The sequence below is a fragment of the Lipophrys pholis genome, assembly GCF_963383615.2.
Source record: "Lipophrys pholis genome assembly, chromosome: 12".
Lineage (NCBI taxonomy): Eukaryota > Metazoa > Chordata > Actinopteri > Blenniiformes > Blenniidae > Lipophrys > Lipophrys pholis.
The window spans coordinates 28,447,576-28,467,485 of NC_137641.1; the positions used below are offsets into that span (position 1 = coordinate 28,447,576).

The 19,910-nt window shown below is 41.1% G+C and overlaps 2 protein-coding genes across 3 annotated transcripts; both read right to left on the reverse strand.

Moving 5' to 3' along the window:
• Nucleotides 1-141: 141 nt before the first annotated feature.
• On the reverse strand, nt 142-10,266 carry st6galnac6 (ST6 (alpha-N-acetyl-neuraminyl-2,3-beta-galactosyl-1,3)-N-acetylgalactosaminide alpha-2,6-sialyltransferase 6). The gene is made up of 6 exons (XM_080476621.1): nt 10,152-10,266; nt 9,659-9,722; nt 6,978-7,172; nt 3,419-3,831; nt 3,230-3,337; nt 142-2,424 (listed from the first exon to the last, which is right to left on the reverse strand). Exons 2-6 carry the CDS (start codon nt 9,674-9,676, stop codon nt 2,238-2,240), a joined length of 921 nt encoding a protein of 306 aa, XP_080332747.1. The 5' UTR covers nt 9,677-9,722; nt 10,152-10,266; the 3' UTR covers nt 142-2,237.
• A 4,167-nt stretch (nt 10,267-14,433) lies between these two features.
• st6galnac4 (ST6 (alpha-N-acetyl-neuraminyl-2,3-beta-galactosyl-1,3)-N-acetylgalactosaminide alpha-2,6-sialyltransferase 4) lies at nt 14,434-19,879 on the reverse strand. Of its 2 annotated transcripts, none has more exons than XM_080476775.1 (6): nt 19,640-19,879; nt 19,075-19,152; nt 18,274-18,510; nt 16,355-16,764; nt 15,068-15,175; nt 14,434-14,990 (listed from the first exon to the last, which is right to left on the reverse strand). In XM_080476775.1, the coding sequence occupies exons 2-6, from the start codon at nt 19,084-19,086 to the stop codon at nt 14,807-14,809; spliced, it is 951 nt and encodes a 316-aa protein (XP_080332901.1). In that variant the 5' UTR covers nt 19,087-19,152; nt 19,640-19,879; the 3' UTR covers nt 14,434-14,806. The 2 variants fall into 2 exon arrangements, with proteins under 2 accessions (XP_080332901.1, XP_080332900.1); XM_080476774.1 differs by lacking the exon at nt 19,640-19,879 and adding an exon at nt 19,239-19,355.
• Nucleotides 19,880-19,910: the final 31 nt, after the last annotated feature.

Consider the following 19,910-nt stretch of genomic DNA (forward strand, 5'->3'; position numbering starts at 1 on the left):
TTGCGAAGTCGGTCAGATTTATCTGTAGGGCATTTTGGTGAGTCAGTTAGAGAAACTACAACAGTCCTATAACTTTTAAATGTTTTTATCATTTGCATTCATAAGCCTCTGTTCTCTTTTTTTTTTTTTTTTTTAAATGTAAAAGCTCTGAGAGTCCAGTATTAATGACGATGTTTTGACTTCGAACACCAGATGTCCAGACACAAGCTGCTTCCTCTTGAAGTCCTATATAATTAAATATTATACCCGGTTAATCTTAACTGCTTGTATCCAGTATTAAATCTTCGATGTCCTGTTAAATTGAGCAGCCAGATCCACTTCTCCATATCGTTACTACATTGTTTGTTTCACTGCATTTTTGTCGTCTTCCTCTAAGGTTGGTTCAATTTGAAGCTTATGTCCACTATCCTATCCATAAATACGTAGTTTCAGGCTCCCCCTCTTGCGTCGTGGAGCCCGAGAATGATCCGCAGTTTAAAAATAAACTTGGCCACGTTAGTAATTCAAGCCGTCGGCTTTCTAAATCGAGCGGTCGATTCCTTGTTTGTAATGTAGTGCAACAGTCTAGAAGTGTTTCCTTCCTCAGGATTATTGACGACTCATCAGACGTCCTATTGGTAATGATAAAGCAGCATAGTGTGGACAGCATCTTGAGACTAACATTCCCTTTATGGCTCTTTAATTGAAAGGTAAATGTCTCACTCTGCTTGAGGTGACGGGTCAACTTTAATCCGTCACAGCTGATCGATAACAGCCGCGATGCTTTCGTGGAGGATTTCAACTCGGCTGAGACGAAACCAGGAGGTTCACCTTCTACAGCTGAAATGTATTGGTGGTATCCTCAAACTGAAGATATTTTAGTTATAGAATATTGTAAAATAGATCTATTGACACATAATCTTATATTTCATATCCTGCCGTGGCTTTTCTCTGTTGAATCAACAAAAACTATACAACTTTTTCTTATGTTTATTACATTAAAGCTTCTTTTTTCCCCCAGAATGTCTGCATCACCAAGTAAAGAAAACTGTACAGTACCAAGAGCTGGCATTGAATCTGGTTGATATTCAATATTCTCCATAATTTATCCCGATATTTAATGTCAAACACGCAGCTTGAGGGGGGGGCAACAACTGGCCCACTAGAGGGTTGAATCCCAGCCGCAGGACGGCCATGCAATGTTGAACAAATTACAAAGGAAGCAATGAATGCTATTTTAAAAGATAAAACTCGCTGTTTTTTCACGATTCGTCGGTCGCACTGTTTTAAGATCAACTGACGGCACAACACTGAGACACAGTGAAAGAAAGTTTCTGAATTTCTACTGTGAAGGTTTTGTGCTAAATGCTGGATCTGTATGCGGTGCTCCCTTGTCTTAAATGGTACAGTGTATTGGATTTGGGTGACGCCACTCTTGTGTTCTGGGTGGCAGTAGAGAGTCTCCGTTCCTCCGAGTTTGAGCTGCTGGTGGTTCCCGGGAGCTGCGGTAGTTCTGAAACTCAAACGTCTTTCTTGTGTGGGAATCGGCGGCGGCGGCTGCTGCTTTATCTGTGCTTGGACTGAAAAACCAAAAAGACTGATACTCGCCGCACCATCTAGTTTTGCAAAGTGGTTTTGCAAAACTAGCCGCTGTTCGCTTGTTAACTTTGGTAGATTTTCCTGCAAGAGTCTGATCATTATTCTTAGATGGAAACGAGCATATTGTACATTTAAAAAATAATGTATTTACTTTAAATGTCAACACATGTATGATTATTTCATTAGATGTATTTCTGGTTCAGGAACTTGCTAAATGTGGATTTTAAAATCTCTCCAGTCACATACTGTATCATAAGGCCCCGATATTGATTGCTTGTATACTGGATTAGTTGGCTTGAAACACTTATATATCATCTGTTTATAATAAGACAGTTACAAGCTGTACGGAGTGACATTTGTAGTCGTGACTAATTGGAGGTGATATAACCATAACTACAACCCCAATACATATTAACAAAAATATAAACATGTAAAAAAAAACAAAAAAAAAATTATTAAATTAATTTACTCCTATATTTACAAAAGCTCTTGTGCGATGCCGAGTCAATGTGGGGCACGTAGAGCTATTCCCGAACGTCCGCTCTCTCGCCTCTAGGGGGCAGTTTTCCTGAAAATGTGCCACCGTGAGGCTTTCAAAAGTCGGACGGCGCAGTGAAATCCAGTGTCCAGCTCTCTTTGTGATTGGTCCACTGGTCCTTTCACCATTTGGGATGAGCGAAGGTGATGTTGTACTGCTTCGCCCAGCGTGCAAACACCTGTTTCTCCGTGATGAAGCGATGGTGGTTCCCTCTCCGCCCGCTCTCGTTCTGTATGTACGTTAGACATTCGTCGGAGCCTCTGGGTTTGTAGTAGTGGTACGGCAGCTTCTTGGACCCGGGCTTTTTTCTGGGGGACAGTTTAGAGTTGAATGATTAATGAACGCCCGTTCTGTCACGGTTGTTTCGATCAGGAGTGTCAAACATAAGGTCTATAAGAGGCTCCAGAACCCGGCCAAACAGCCAAGCCAATAGTACAAAGAAAACATCAATTTCTACACAAATTTCCTCGCAGGAGCAGACGGAACACAACACTGGACCCGAGCTGAGATAACAGTGATGAAAGTTAGCAACTAGCATTAGCATCAAAGCCATGCTGTCGGGGTGAGTTTGAAACCCTACATAATGCAGTGTTTTTTTTATGAACATTTGACTGTATTTTGCACCAGAAAGTATAATTGAAATAAGCTTTATGTTGAGTTTGTAGTAATTTTTTTCTTGTAAAGGTTTGTATTTGTGAAAATCTAGACATTTTCCATCACTTATACCGTAATTTCCGGACTACTGAGTGCACCCATCAAATTTAAAAATAAAAAAGGTCAGCGTTACGTGATGCACCTGAATGCATCACCCATGTATTGTTGGCATGAAGCTTGTTAACACGTTAAAAATCCAGAAATTGGCTGCGTCTTTGTTTAAGCCTCAGGGTTCAAAGCGCGTGGGGAAAAAAAATAGCAGCTTATAGTCTGGAAATTACGGTATTCTGTGCCACAACGACAATAATACTTTTTAAATTTAGATTTAAATGTTATTCTGGCACTATTTCACCGGTCCAGCCCACCCGGGATGAAATCAAGGCTGTTGTCGGCTCCTGAACTTAAAATGTGTTTGACGCCCCGGGTTTTAAACGATGACGGGCTGGTTGTTCTACTCACCCGCAGTGGTTGGGTGGAACCATCCCATACACCTGGATGTTATCACAGACCTCGATAGCGATGACCATCGTGAACCAGCCTGTGCTCAACCACGAGTGCGACTGTTGCCTGAAGAAGAAACGACAAAACAAGTGTGACCTTTACTCCAGACGTGATCAGGAGAGCAGCATTTCTTCCTCTTCAACTCGCCTGTCTCGACCCGTTTCTCTATGAAAGAGATTGTCGAATCTGCGCATCTTATTGGGCGCGACGCTGAAGCACGACAGGTTGCTGTAGGTCATGCTGATCCTCTGGATCAGCCGGTTCAGCGTGCCCTTGGCGTCCTTCCCGATCTTGTTGGGTGGCCCCCAGAAAATGACGGCGGCGTTGGCGTCCACGTGGTGCAGGAAGTCGTTGGGCCTGCGGAGCACCCGGAACACGCTGGAGTGGGCCACGACCCTCAGCGTGGTGCGGTTCCCCACGTCGGACTCGAACCCCAGCGTGGGCGCGTCGTTCATGCGAATCACGCACTCGGCGCGGTCGATCTCCTCGCCGGCTCGACTGCCCAGGACGTGGCTGGAGCTCGTCACCAGGGCGCAGCTGTGACACTGCAGGGTCATGTTCTGGGAGGCGAGGAACACACGGAGAGTTAATTATTATTATCTTTTTAAAAACCCGGCAGACAAGATGTTTAACGGGGAAAAGATCAATCGAGTTGATTTGATAAAAACAGCTTCAGCGATAATGTTCTCACAGCTTTCATTTTTAATGTTTAAATTAAAACAATAGAGACGAGAAAAGACCAAAACAGGCTTTTTGACAGGAAATACAAACTAATTATTTCGAATAACTCCATAATAATAAAAAAAAAAAAGTCTTGGATGTTTTTATTCACTCTAAAATCCCTTATTTATGTTCTACATATCATACAAAATAAAGTTAATGCCTTAGTTTTTGACTATTAGAGCGAATACCTTTTCGACATTATCTGCTTCTTCTACTATTACTTACTGTTTCTTCTTTCCACACACAATCAGCTTTTGTTTATCACATTTTTCATACCTTATATTCAAAATGAAATTAACCAAATCGTATTCAAATCTTTTTTTATATATATATTAATTATTTAGAATTTCTTTCAGTATTACCAGAGACAAACATAAGAACAAGAGGACCCAATGAACTTTATTTATAAAACAAAAATAGTCAATGAGGGCAAAAATGAGAGTTATACAAAGAGGTAAAATTATGATGTAATTTTTTTAGAATTTCTAACAAAAGTCTCGCCTGCGACTTGATGTGAGTAATTATAGTTTCATTTTATGTCAAAATTATATTGCAATTTATGGGCGAGGGGCTGTCTTCTTTAACGTGTGTCGACGCCCGTCAGCTCTAGATCTGTGTTAATTACATTGATTTCTTTCAACGAGTTAAACGTTTCAAATAAATAATTTCTAGACAGCACTAATTATATTACATGGTAAAGTCAATCAATTATTTATGGTTTGAATTTGAACTGCTACTAAATGAATGACTTAAAGTTTGGACTATTTGTTTATACGTATATCTATATACAGTTTATGGTATTTATGTATGATCCTGTTCTCTGTAATCTATTTCTCCAATCATCAGGATGAAATAATGTAGAATCATTAAAAATATTAACTTTGCACTTAAATTCTTCTTAAATCTTTTTTTTTACATTATCAACCAGTTATTCCATTTTAGGTTTAATTACATTATATTTTATACCAATTCGGGTCGTTGTCACATATCGGTAACCACCAAATATAATCCATCCAATTCTGTTGAGATTGTTTCATTATTGTGGATTAAAGTGATCAGATGCCGCTAAGTTTGCAATAAACTATAATCTATTAGCATCTCATGAAACTAATGCTGACAAACGATCAACCAACATAGTTCATCTTTCTTAAAGGTTTTAAGGATTTATTTGAATATAAATGTATACAATTTTACATGAGATGTTTTACATTTTGTTTCATTATTTAAACTTTTGTTTATTTTGTTCCAAAAACAAGGAAAAGTCCATGTAAAGGCAGTTTTGTTTACTTCCTTTTTTTCTTTGATTACTTCCTTACCGGAGCAGCCCGACGTGCAGCATTGTGACTACAGACTTATGTTAGATGTCAGTTAATCATTTATGTTTTTATTATTTTGCTATGTTTGAGACAAACGGTTTCACACAACGCTAAAAGGAAGTTATAAAAACATTTTTGAATTTAAATATAGTCTCGGTGTTGAGTCGACATTAATTCTGTGGTTTCCCCTGAATAAATATCCATTACAAGCTTCAGTCTTCAGTAGAAAAACAATGTGATTAATCGCATTTAATTACAGACAATTGTGCGATTAATTACTTAATTTTTTTGACAGCACTAAATACATTTTTTACACTATTATTGGAAAATAATATTTTTGCCTGCCCCATAATGTGACATTTTAAAAGTTTTTAAGTTTTGGGCTCAGCGTCTTGTTACACTATCAACCAGTTTTTACATTTCGGGTTTTCTTCCATTATATTATATAACAGTCTGGGCCGTCCTTGCATATCGGACCTCCAACAGGGCAGGAAAACAATATCCTCACGATGTGAGCTTCCTGTTGACGAGGAAAATGCGTCATTGGTCCTGAAATAGTTCAGTCGATCTGACAGTCACTTCCTCACTGAGCTCGTCTGCAGCAGTCTAAACATACTTTTCATCTAAAAAAACCCCAAAACAAGCAAAGTAACTTTTATTTTAAGTAAACAGAAGTTATGCTCGAGTACAAATTTCCCTTAACTGATGATAACATCCTCACTGTCTGAGCGTCTGTGTTTATCAACAGCTCTGAGCCGTCGCCATGGCTACGTACTCATGTCATTATCTGTTATTAAGTGTTTGCAAACAACTTCACCCCGGAGCCGTTCAGTTCACTCGACCCAGAACACCGTTTGTGTGTGTCTGCTTCTCGCAACAGATTATTCAAGTGCCTGTAGTTTATGACTCGAAGCGGTTATTCAACTTCATTTTAGAACGGCGAGCGATCCATTCCCGAAGGAAGGAACTAAAGATGGAAGACTGCGACGCCAAGAATTCTGACAGCTTCGCCTCCATTCTCACACCGTTTGTGTGGCGGATCTCATGCGAGTGTTCTGAATAATCGACATCATTACATAAACTGCAGCTGCTCTCCGCAGTTATTACCATGGAATCAGTGTCTCACGGCGCCTCGCCGGCATAACTTGGCTCTGTAAACTTAAGATGACATTGAGGTCCTGGTTTTTTTTTTTTTAACGTGAAAATGCAAAACATTTGTTGCGCTTTGCCGGAAAACGGCTCTTCTTGAGAAGCACTTGAACTTTTCGAGAACGCCCCGACTCCGTCTGCGTGTGAACGGTGGGAAGCGCAACTTTTCTGAAGCGAAAATGCCAAGATGATGGGTTTTCACCCGAACCGCTGTCCTGTGAATTGTTGCCACAACTTTTCTCACGTGCAAATGTTTGTAACCTGAACCGGAACATTGCCGCATAATGGTCCTTCTGTTCCTCCTGAAAACAGAAGCACGCACGATTACCGACTTCCTGTTTTTGAACGGATTTTCCGTTTGCAGCCGTGATGTGTGTGGGTAACCTCTAATGCGTCCCGCAGACCCGAATTATTTAATCAAAGCTCAGCCGACCCGAAATCAACAGGCGGCGTACATCCTAATGGGCGCGCGTGTTTCTGCTGAGGTCGTAAGAGCGCGGCGCTCGAGCGCAGCTCACCTTGTTCCCGTGAACCGGAACGTATCCATCTTTCCCAGACCACTTCTTCAGGTCGGTGGTCATGATGGCGTGGCTTGCCGCCATGTGGAAGGGAGCGTAGACGGGGTCGTTGATATTGTTGGAGCCGTACAGGATGAGGAGCGTCATCAGGATGACGATGGCGGCGAAAATGGCCACCCGGTGGCTCTGTTGACCCTGCATCAGAAACAACAGCTTTGTCAATACATTTTCTTCATGGTGTCGCTGTCTCCTCCTGCATAACTACGGTCACAGAAACATATTAAGTAATTCAGGTGAATGTGTACTGAGACTGTCGCGTAATGAAGCGTCCACATCCCAACTCTCCCTGCCACCGATGAACCGAGGTTCCCTGCGGTCATGGTCGATACCTTACAGTGAAGACTATAACGCTTAACTTGACTTGACTCCTGTACGAGGAAGTAAAATGAAAATATGTCTTTTTATCTGCCGAACAGCCGTGAAGGCATCAACGCCTCTCCTCATTGCTTTTCGACTCGATAGATACGGTCATAGTCGGCTCAGCGTAACTTTTGAAGTCTTCTCCCGTTTGGTCTACAATCTACCTCCGTCTCTCGTGTGTCGTCTTTCTGATCTCCCTCACCGCATCCACGATCCTCCCTCATTGATCTTCCTCTTTTCCAGCTTCCCCCCCCCCCCCCCCCGCACAGATTTCCTCTCCCCTCCCAGACACCGACCAAACTGTCCAGTCCTGATCTGCCCCTCCAGTGAACCGATTCCTGATCCCGTCCATTCTGCTCACTCCCAGTGGAAAGAAACCTCAACCTCCTCGGATCCTCCTGGCGTCTGATCAGCGCCACTGTTTATAAACTTATCAACACTGGTGAACTCACTATGACAGTTTACCACCGTAAAGTAATAAAGAATACACTGGAATTAGTTAACCCTAACCCTAACCCTAACCCAAACCCTAACCCTAACCCTAACCCTAACCCAATCCATTTTAAATGTTTTTATTGCGGCACTTTGGGATTTGTTTGCCAACTGTAAAGTGCATTACGAATAAAGTTTCTAATTATTATTTAGGATGTAAAAGTGGTCGAACAATGTGCCTGGTGCAACCGCGACAAGAGATATTGGAATTATCATTATTTGACAGTATTAATTAGTGTGTACCTTATGGCCACAGAGCAGAAGTTTAAAGCACAAAAGACAAAACATAAATTATGGGCAAGAGGAAAAAAACACTGTTCTATTGGAAAAAAAACATATTAACGTCCACCACAAATAAAAAACTCATGGCTAATATTCGATTCTCGCACGTTCACATAATATCGTGCAGTCTTCATGTTGTCTGTTTCTAACACGAAACTGCGGCATATTAAGTCGTTCCATTTTTCTGCACCGGGCGGTGGCTGTGATCCAGAGCGGCGTCCACTCAGACTTTTTGCTCTTAAGTTGGAAGTTGGCATGAGCGTGAACCGTCTCTGCACTGCTCACATCTTTAACAATCACTCTTGGCACTTGATGCACTATTTATCCATCTTGCTTTAGACGGAGCGCAGATTTAAGTAACTGAATGCACCATAATGTGGTCCGGAGTTATTTAAGGCGACTGGACGGGGGTTGGACTGGGTGAGCTTGTTAATTGCAGTAGTTTTAAACCAAATTACAACACATAGTCGTGTTTGAGATTACATAGTAACTGAGTACCTTAAGAGAAAGGGTTGATTTGTCCATCTAGCTTTAGTAGTCATACTACAGAAATGTTCATATGATTAAGTATTTTATTTTGCAGACTAAACGGCAAAGGCAAGTGGAGCGAACAATGAAAGACAATTACATATTTCTATTTTTAAAAATCCTCATTATGAATATAAAATGAAGGAACAAGATTTCCCCCCAAAAATTTTTTATCTGTGGATGGAACATTTATTTGCATGAATAATACAGATAACGCTGATGATGAACTGGGGCGGTCAATGAGCCGGTTGGGGCACTATTTTTGTCATATAAACCTCATGTACTACATGTAACTTCAGTTTTCGCAAGCCAATATCCCAATATAGTGTTACGCGTTATAGTTGAAACTTGTTCTCGGGTAATCGTTTATAGGGAGTTTGGACTTTAGATGAACATTTATTCCACCTATATAGTGCTATGTAATATATAACCGAGACGTTTCTAGAGCTAATTCAGATGTTTTAAACACAAACACGCTGCACACCGATGACTTATTTTCCTGCTAAAACAAAGCCTGTATGCTCCAGAACATCCCTGACCACCTCGCGAAGTACTTTCAGTTAAAAAACGCGTTGGAGCCTGTTTGCACTGTAGTTGGGGCTGCTCAGTGTTAATGCCAGGTGTAATCATGGGGGTGATTGAACCTTCAGCACTGCAATAAAAGACAATCTACTTCAACTGAGCCATCGCCTCTTTCACATCCATGCAAATGTGTAGTTTCTGCAGCCTATACATGCAAAACAAAATCCTCAGGTAAACTTGGAATAGTGGGGATCTATCTCTAATTGCACCGCAGCACTTATAACGCATCATTTAGCTCAGTGAATCATGTCCTCCATTTCTAGTGGTCGGCTTGACTTTATGTATTCTGTACAGTATGTGGGCCTCGGTCATAAAATGTTGGGAGAGCCCTGGTTTAGGGGCAAAGAGTCCAGCAGTGCAGCACCCTCTCCTCTTACCTTTCCACTGAGCCCCATGCTGTCCGATCAGTTCCACAGGGGCTGTGACTGTCTGTCATCATACCTGATGGACACACACAAACACACACAAGCACTATAATAAAACACATTTTCGTTCCAATATGAAATCAAACTTCTGAACAATTCCTGTGCATGTCTATATATCCACACAGGATGATTTAACCTTACATTAAAGCGCATGCACACAGATTAAATAAAAAAAACAAACATTTAATGCATATAGTGGTGAGGCGTTATCTTGGACACGCGCGGTGCTGCGATGTAAATATTTGGGTTCGATACAACACCATCTTTGCGCAGCCGCTCGCGCCGCGCTCTGTCATGCGCCTGGAAAATCTTGAGAGAACACACACAATCTCGGGGACGCGTTAAAACACACGGAACAGATGTGTGTGTGTGTGTGGGTGTGTGTTTGTGTGTGTGTGTGTGTGTGTGTTACGGGACCCACCCGTCCGAGCTGCTCCGGGTTTACCTTGTCATGGTCTCGCTGGTCTCGGTCCGACGTCTCCCTCCTCTCTCCGCCTGCCTCTGCCCCCATCTTCCTGCACCACGCGTGACGTCAGCACCGCGTCTCCCCACTGCAGCACGCGCTCCAAACGCTTCCCTCCCTCTTTTTAAACATCCCCGTTCAGACAAGAGGCCGCTCGCAGAGCTCCACGAGGAGAGAAGCGCACCGACACACAAAGAAGAAGGAAAACAAAGTGAAAGCTTTATTCAAATAACAGGCGATATTACGGTTTATTGCAAAGCCGAATAATGGCTTACTTGTTCATATGAGAGGAGGTGGTTTCCTCAGTGTTCCAGAGCACCTGTGGCGCAAACTTGCTGAACAGGTGAGCACTGCTGACACACGTCTATGAAATAATGACTTAAAACACCATCTGAAAGGGGTCATGTGTGTATATATATGTGTAAAATGTACTTCCTAAAGGTTTTCCATCAGTACTAATCGTCCCCATTCCTGGAATGACGCGCCAGAAGTGAAGACAGTCTGTCCTCTCTCTCCCTGGCTTGTTTCAGGTTTTAAAAAGTGTGTTGCTCCAACCAGCCAATCAGAAATCAAACCCTATATAGTGTCATCGGGGGTTTAGCCAACCCCAATCAAGGTAGCCCCCCCCCCCCCCCCCTTTGACTCCTCCCACAATAAGGCAGCTCTGCTCTGGCACATGGCACCACGAGAGGAAGAACTTCCTCCTCTTCCCAAGATGGGCATGAGTGGGCGGAGCCAGTCCAGCTCACACAGACACAGCAGATTCTGAATGTAGCTCCTATGATCCAATATTCAAATGGAGGAAAATCAATAAACTTTGAATTCAAAGTTTTTGGACCAACGAGAAGCTGGATAATATGACTCCTCTAATACATCTTTTACTTTATTTATTATCCTTTTTATACGTTTGTTAATCACTTTCTTTTTATTTATTTCATGATCTTAATTACTTCAAATTAAGATTTTATATATGTGTGTATGTATCTATATCTATATGTATTTAAAAAATACAGGTGTATGAATGATTGTTGGTTGAGGTGAATAAGGGGTAGGAGTAAATAAGTTTTTCCTTTTCGGATATGTCGGGCCATTATCTATTTAGTTCTCTTTATTTTTTCCTTGCGTTGATCTGTTAAGTATGTTTGTTTGTGTTTTTATTTAATTTTATTTTTTTTGTTGTTGTACCCACATGTCTGAAACAAACTTAAAAAATATATAATGATTTCAAGCTTTTAGCATAACATACATGAGTTGTTTTTTTTTTTTTTTCCAGTTTTTTTGTATTAACATGTATGTGTACCTCCAGATAAATAACTCCACAACGACAAAAACACGTCCAACCAGTGTGGAAAGATGTCAAGAACCAATTTGACTGGTAAAACAAATTTCAGCATTTGCAATTGTTTATTTGCAAGAGGAATCTCCTGATGTGAACCTCTGTGAGCCTCTGCGCCGTCTCCTTCATCCAGAGTCGATTTAAAGGGCTTTTGGAGTTTGTGCAAAGATGTTTTTTCGCAAAAGTCATCCAAACATTTACTTGTGTATTCAGAATTGCTCGACTCCAAGTCTTCCAGTGTCCGATGTGAGGCGTTCAAAAGACAGAAAGTCAAGTACGTATCCGGCATGGCCCCGTTTACACGAGAAATTTTTCTTCACTTTTGGAGGGTCCGTTTACACACCAGTGTGCAGATCGACTGTGTCCGTGAAGTTTTTATACCGGCTCCCAAGGTGGAAAGATTCTTTCTCGGTCGCTGTTTCCTTTCAGAGACTGTCGGAGGCTGTGAGCGCACCTCTCCCCCTCCCTCCTCTTCCTCCTGCTCATCCAGCTGTAAACAAACATGGCCGACCCGTAGTGGTTTGACTCGCGGTCCGTATTCTAGTTTTATCCTCCATATCAGTAGTTTAATAGTTGAGATTCACCCCTGATGGCATCCGTTGCGTCATCAGTCCATACGGATGTCGTGCTCTCTCCCTTTTCTTCACGTTCATAGCGTTTTGTTCTCTACACACGTCCGTGTGGTTTCATTAGAAAATCAAGCAACAGCGCCATCCTGTGGCCTCCTGTGGTATATTAACTACATTGTTAGTGTGTCCACTGCTGCAGTGTAAATACACTCTCTTTTTTTAAAAAATCTTTTATAACGGATTAGGTGTCGTCACGTGTGAGACGTATGTCGTGTGAACGGGGCCTCATCGGTCAACACTTTGAGTGTTTGGGAGCGTTAACCGTCTCCAATATCCTTCGGCACGATGCAAAACGCAAAGCACGGGGTTGTACTGTGTCTCTTTCCTGTGGGTCTTTGGTCAGTGTGGAGCTGCTTTCTTGCAGGAGGTGTTCACCTCTATGGTTGGGCACATCAGCGCCCACATACTTGAATATCTCAACCAACTATTACCTTGCGTGTGAAACGCACTGTGGTATTTACTGTGCTGTTACTCTGCGTCACGCCTCGAGTGCTGAATTGAGTCAGACGGTTTTGTTGAGTAAAATCTGTCTTTCTGAACACTTCTTGAAATTGATCACGTTATCCCAAACTGTCTTCGGGGTAGAGAAAGAGTCAAATCGATTCAAGTTGATTTACATAGCACCAAATACAACACAGTTATTTCTACTAGGTGCTTTTTACAGAGAGAAACCAAACAGATCATATTTGCTTAAAGAAATCGCCGTATAATTGTTCATTTATTAAACTTTAATTTGACCAAGTGAAGTACCGAGGAACAGATTATTACTTACGATGACGTCCTGATAGAAAGCAAGGCAGTAAATGAGAATATAAAGGTTAAGAATATCAACATATTATGTATACAAGTACTAGAAAATCGGACTATTTACAAAACAAAACCCCCCATCAGAAGTCCAGCCGCGGCAAGTCAGGAAACATTTATGACGTATGAATGTAGTTTCGTTCTCATCGCTTCTTCTTTAACAAATATAACAATAACAATAATAATTTGTAAAAATGTATTTATTATGTGCAATACATTCACCCCCATATTTTGTACATGTCCACACTTATATGCTCCGTGTGCATAATATTTATCTACTTTATTATATTGTATTTTTATGTTTTTTTAGTTTGTTGTACCACTGCAAATGTCTCCACATGTGAGATAAATAAAGGCTATCTTATCTTATCTTATCTTATCTTATCTTAAATATCTCGCTCTTTCTGCTTGAAACTCAAAGTACAATCACATTTTGTGACATTTTACCAGCGGCTGAATCCTGATGGATGAAGTCAATCAAAGCCACCTGAATGGAAACGAGCGTGCAATTAAAATATAAAGAAATATAATATATATAATATATGTGAAAATATAAAGAAAATCCAACTCAAAAATAAGACGAAGCGTCTACAAAGGATGTCACCATATATCTGATCTGCCCAAATAATTACCGTGAGGGGATCAGTTTTCACGTTTTTATTACTTTAAATTTTTTTTTTCTACAGTGTTTACTACACGGTCACCGACACGTCTGTCAAAATATTCAAACATTTCATATCCAAAAAGCACATCGGAGGGAAAAATAACCGCTTGTCGTGCAAACCCAGTTCGGGTCTCTGGGACTATAGTGACAAAATAAGCATTATGAAAAGGCAACACTATGTTTTTAAATTGTAAACAAGCCGCAGATACATTGGGTATACAATTAAAAACGCCGACGTATAAAACACGGTTGACCTATTACATTCAAAAGTTAGAATACACCAAGACTTCTGGTTTTTTCAGAAAGGTATGCAGGCTCTGTTCGTCTCTAGCGTGAGGGTTCATGAGGCGACGACTCAAATAACTGCGTGTAACAGCACTTCGCTCACGATGAAGATAATCTCACAGTGCTGAGGCTGTAGAAATGCCACTATTGTACGTCTCCGAGCATTTAGTGTTGCAGTAAAGGCAAAAATATTTACTAAATATCAAAGGAGGATGAGTTTTGTTCATTTGTATTTGGTAAATTAAAAAAAATATATAAATAAAAATAAAAACAGCCCCAAACAAAACTTGAATAAAATAAAAAAAAACTAAACATAATACTTCAGAGTTCTTCAGATCGACTTTCATGTTCGGGGCAAAAAAAAAAATGATTTAAAGTTTTTGAGCTAAAATGCTGAAAAGTTCCTGATTCTTAGTTTCTTTTATTTTTTTACATTTGCAAATCGAGAAAATTGAATAATTGCTGCCAGTTGAACAAATCATTTCAACAGCAGCTATTTAATGCTTTTTTTTTTTTTTCTTTAATCTGGTAAATGTGCAAAATATCTTATAACTATATATGGCAGATTGAAGCATAAAGTCAAATACTGACAAGGCACAGGGAGGCCATTTAAAATGTAAGCTTTGGTTTGGTATCTAGGTGCTTTTTTTTTTTGTTTGTTGTTCTTATGGCTACAAGTTACAGACCTTTTCAGTAATACTGATGGTGACTACCAGTTAAAAGCTGGTAAATTGTGAACATAGAAAGTATTATTTTACATGCAGGGTTGTCGGAGATGGTCATTAAATGCGTCTTTATACATCTTCAACACTGTTGGTATAAAAAGGTGCCTACCCGGGCAACACTAATATTAAAAAAAAAAAACATATTCCAGCAAAAAACATGTGCAAACGAGGAGAATGTCCTTGGATTTCAGTCGTCAGAGATTCCAGGAAGGGTGTTTAAACTCGATCTTATGGAGCTTTGCCCATTTGGCGTAGATGGCTTTCTCGGTGATGAAGCGGTGGCCTCCGAGCGACGCGTTCTCGTGAAACCTGTACGTCTTGCACTCGTCGAATCTGCTCTTCTCGTAGTAATGGTACGGAGCGACGCGCTCGGCTCGTCTGCGAAAGAGAAAGAAAGGAGCGGGAAAGTGGAACGGAAGACCACCTCGACGGCGGGGGGATTTAAAAAGCCTCACTTGCAGTGGTTGTTGTCGATCATCCCGTAAACCTGGATGCTGTCGCACATGTCCATGGCCAGAATCATAGTGAAGAATCCAGTGCTCAGATAGGCCCCCGTTTTAATTCTAAATGACAGGAAAAGTGTTAAAGGTTTGGCTTGAATTTCATAAAGCTTTAATTAGTATATTTAAGGATAATAATCTACTGCTCCAGTTTAATACAACTTTTTTGGGGGAAATCTTGATAATATGCATAGACATGAAGATAAATACTTATATAATATTTTTACAGTAGCAGCCAAGAAGGCAGTCACAAGATGGTGGCTTCGTCCCGAAGCCCCCCACGACGTCGGAGTGGATAGACATCGTGAATGAGATTTATGTAATGGAATCTGTAACATTTTCAATCCGCCTTAAAAAGTCTACTTTTGTTAAATTATGGACCAAATGGGTCAGTTACATCCAGTCCTTGCGACCAGATTTTATTGAGGTTACTTGTATTTAGAAAGTAACATTTCTCACTCCCTTTGGTTCTGGTGTAGGATTGGCATCTGTTTTTTATTTTTAATCTTTCTACGATCAACTGTGCACACTGTTTCTCTCCCTACTTGTTCTGAGTTTGTTGTTGTTTTTGTTGTTGTTTGTTTCCGTTTTTTTTTTGTTTGTTTTCTCTTTCTTTTGTAAAAAAAAAAAAAGGAAAAAGAAAAGTGGATAATGTGATGACTTGTCTTATTGCACCCTGTTGTACTTCACCACTTTTTGAAAATAAAGACTAAAAAAAAAAAAGTAACATATTGTCATGCACAATCTTAGATAAGTCAAATGTAAAATGGGACACAGAGAGGAAACTTCCCGCTTTTGATAAAGCTTGAGGTGTTTTTTTTAGAATATAGATTTATAGCAACGTTACTGCGATACAGGTTTTTGCGCCACCTTTACACAGTGCAACGCCTACAATAAACTTTAGAGAAAACTATTTGAACGTGCAATCAAAATCATTTTTGACTCATTTATCCAGTTAAATCAGGTCTTGATGAGTGTGAATTAATACAAAAACATGTGATTTATCAGGAAGTGGTATAAAGGTTGACAGGTACGTGTGCAGCTCTGGCAAAACGTAGCAGCTGAACTATCCAGTAATGATGCCAATGCAAACTGTCCATTTAGATGCCAGCTATGAATAATTAAGAGGAATTCATTGATGAAAATATTCCTGATTTTAAATATGTCACATGCAGGATGGATAAAGACCAAGTCGTCGTTTCGTGTGTTCAGTTTATTCGTTAAACCGTATAAACCGCTGACCTGTTTTTCCCCGTTTCCTTCTGAAACACGTTGTCGCAGTCCTGGATCTTGTCTCTGGTCACAACATAGATTTGGACGCCGGGGTACTTCCTGGCCACCTTCAGGAGGGTGTTGAAGACGCGCCCCTGCCCGTCCTGCCTCATGTTCCTCTCAGGACCCCAGAACACGTACGTGGTGTTCGCCGACTGCCGGAAGTAGTAGCTCTCGTTTTTCACCAGAAGGGGGACGCTGGTGTGAGACACCACGCGGACGGTGGTCCGGCTCCCGACGTCCCCCTCGTACCCGCGCGTGGGCGCGTTGTTCATGCGGATCACACATCCGACCTTATCGATCTCCTCGCCGGCGTTTGCGCCGGTCATCTGACCCGAGCTGGAGATCAAGGCACAGCGGTCGCAGTGCAGATCCAGTAACTGTTGAGAGGAAGACACACAAAAAAAAACCAAACAGACAAGATCAAGTCCTACAGCTTTAAACATCAGACAGTGTTTATGTGTTTTCTTGGGGGGGGATTTTTGTGGTTTATTGCTGGAAAAAGTAGCAGAATATTGTGAATAATAATTGAACTTATAAGCTTCATACTCCATAAGAACAAGACGAAAGTTCGGCAGTGCAGGTCCTGACGAACAAAATGACGTCCTTCGGCCAGAGGGAGCTGGCCGAAGAAATTTGTTTCAGCTGCTCCAACCGCCCTGGCCGAACTATGTGGGTGCCGCACTTTTAATCATATTTAGCTTGTAACATCGCTACGGTACGAGCGCCGCAGCTCGTTAAAATGTCGGAGTGGAGGCTTTTACATGACGCACCTTTACGCATCACGAACAGCTGTCAGCTCCTGCAGTTAATACCGGACCAACATGGCGCTCGGACAAAAACTCTCTCTTTTATGACTGAGATTGGCTCATCATCAGACCAACGCTCATCATAGACTTTTCTTAGTATTTGTACTTATCTGGCCTGTCTGCCACCCTCTCTCTCTCCCTCTTCTATTCCTCTCTCTCCCTGTCCTATCCCATGTACTTCTCCCCCCCAACCGGTCAAGGCGGATGGCCGCCCTTCCAGAGTCTAGGGTCCGCCCCACGGTTTCTTCCTGAAGAGGGAGTTCTTATGAACTTCTCTCCATGCGAGGGAGTTTTTCCTGGCCACTGTTGCTTGTTACACCTGCTTGCTTTGGAAGGGTTTAGTTGGGTTCTGTTGTTCTCTATCATTGTAAGAGCGCTTTGAGATGTTTGTTGATGTGATTTCGCGCTTTACAAATAAAATTGAATTGAATTGAATTGAATTGACTGAAACAGTTCAGAGAAATGTATTTCTGAAAGCACTGGAGGCGAGAAATTAACTGTGTAGTTGAAAAGTTTAAATGCCGCATCACAGACACGTGGCTGCTGCGAGGGGGCGTGGCCTGCAGGTTCTGCAGCTTCTTATTGGAGAATGAACAGTCCTGCCGAAAAAGCTTTTTTTTTTCGGCAGCTGGCTGACGTCACTGCCGAAGTTTCTTCTTGTTCTTATGGGTTCAAAAAGGGAGCATGCAGGGGCCCATAGACAAAGCTGCAACTTCCCTCTTAGCAAGACTTAAAAACTGATTTGGACAACGTACATTGCTTCACTGTTTCCACATTTCACGTTACAGCCTCAACCTGGAACAGTTTGAATTCAACACAGATCGTACTTGATAACATTATGGCCGATTGACTCGATAGTGCCCTCATTCCTTTTTTGTGTGGAGTTTGCATGTTCTCTACGTGTGTCCGGTGTAGAGAACGGATGGATGTGTGGAGAAAAATATGATCTGAACTTTATTTCCACGTGTTCACCGAGTCATTTTCAAGGGTCACCATGAATGAATGATCTCTGACTGATGCACAGTCCTATCAAAACAGTTATTCTGTGGCGGCCAGAGCTCCTCTCCTGGAGGTTCTTACCTGGTTTATCTTGCCGGGTCGGACCCTCGCGTAGCCTTGGATCCCTGCACCTGGAGCAGGAGGCAGAGCAGCAGGTGATGGAGCAGCAGGTGATGGAGCAGCAGGCGATGGAGCAGGCGATGGAGCAGGCGATGCAGCAGGAGATGCAGCAGGCGATGCAGTGTCTCGTCTGATCACATGGGCAAACCAGAACAACACGAGGAGGCTCAGGCTGAGCAGGCAGAGCCAACGGTGCAGCTATGACAGTAGAACACAGTGAATGAGGGTGGAGAAAGGCACATCCGCTCACGCACAAGCCAGAACATAAACTTCAGACACTACGTCAACATTATGGAAGTATATCTGTGGCATCAGAGTTTGAATTTTAATATCACTGTTGGAGGAATTGAGACAGGGACCGATTGCTTCTCCCTGACTCTTTTGATTTGTGAATTTTTTTGTGCAAATTCTTTTGCAGCTGAAGTTTTTGAGGCCGTTTTTTTTTTTTAGATGTTGAATTTTTTATTTTTTACACTGAATTCTTTCTTTACATAGATATTCTTTTTTTTTTTTTCACATGTCGAATTTTAGAATATGGAATATTTTAAGGCATTGAATATATTCACACTGAATTTATTTAAATATTGAAATAAATCAGAAGCAAAAAAAAATAAAAACAATTCTGTCCTTGAAATTCGATGGCTTTTAAACTTAAAAGTGTGAGTTGACGATATTAAATTTTTTTTAAATTTAAATCTGTTACAGATTCAGACTCTGTTGGCACAGATATACCTTCACTAAAAACAAATAGCTCGTACTTACCAGAGATTTCATATCAAAGCCTCTTGGAAAGGCCTGATCCAGGGGACTTCAGGGGACTCATTGTTCCAACTGGTAAACCTAAAGCCGAAGCAGCCATAAACAGAAACGCTCAGTCATGAACACAAGTTTCACACACAGGTCAAGTCGCACCAACCATCCCTCACAGTTCGGTGCAGCTTTTCTCCTCATCTCCCGGTGGATCGTGTGTCTGTTCTTGTTGATTAAACTACAGCATCTTCGCATTATATGGAACCATTTTTAAAATCCGCCCTGTTAATAATAACCCAAACATTTCTTTGACCTGCTTTGTGAAATATCAACATTTCCGGACGCGCTTTTCAGAATGAAAGTATAACCTCAAACAATGCGGATTATTACATCGCTTTATACAGTAGATATTTTTTATTTCAACAAGTCATTCTAAAGCCATGTACTTTCATATTCCCATATCTCTCTGCTAAAGCATATTTTATCGTAGTCTTGACAGATATAAAATGTCACGATTGTATACTCTGAAATATTGAATGCCACAAACCGGATATGGTTTTGTAACTAAGGAAGTTACCTTAACACATCTGCGCCCGTTCATGTTGCCTTCACGTAAACTCTGCAAATGTTCGTTTCCGTTACTTTCAAGAATGACGGTTTCAAGATTTGACTCTTTTTCAACTTAATTTTGACGCACGTATGTAAAATGTGACTACCTTTTGACAATTATAATTAATTATAATCTTTTTACAACTGTAACACAGCTCTGAAACGTTCTATCAGTTTCACCATAGACATGTATATACATGTATATGTCTATGAGTTTCACTATCGATATTTTTTTATCC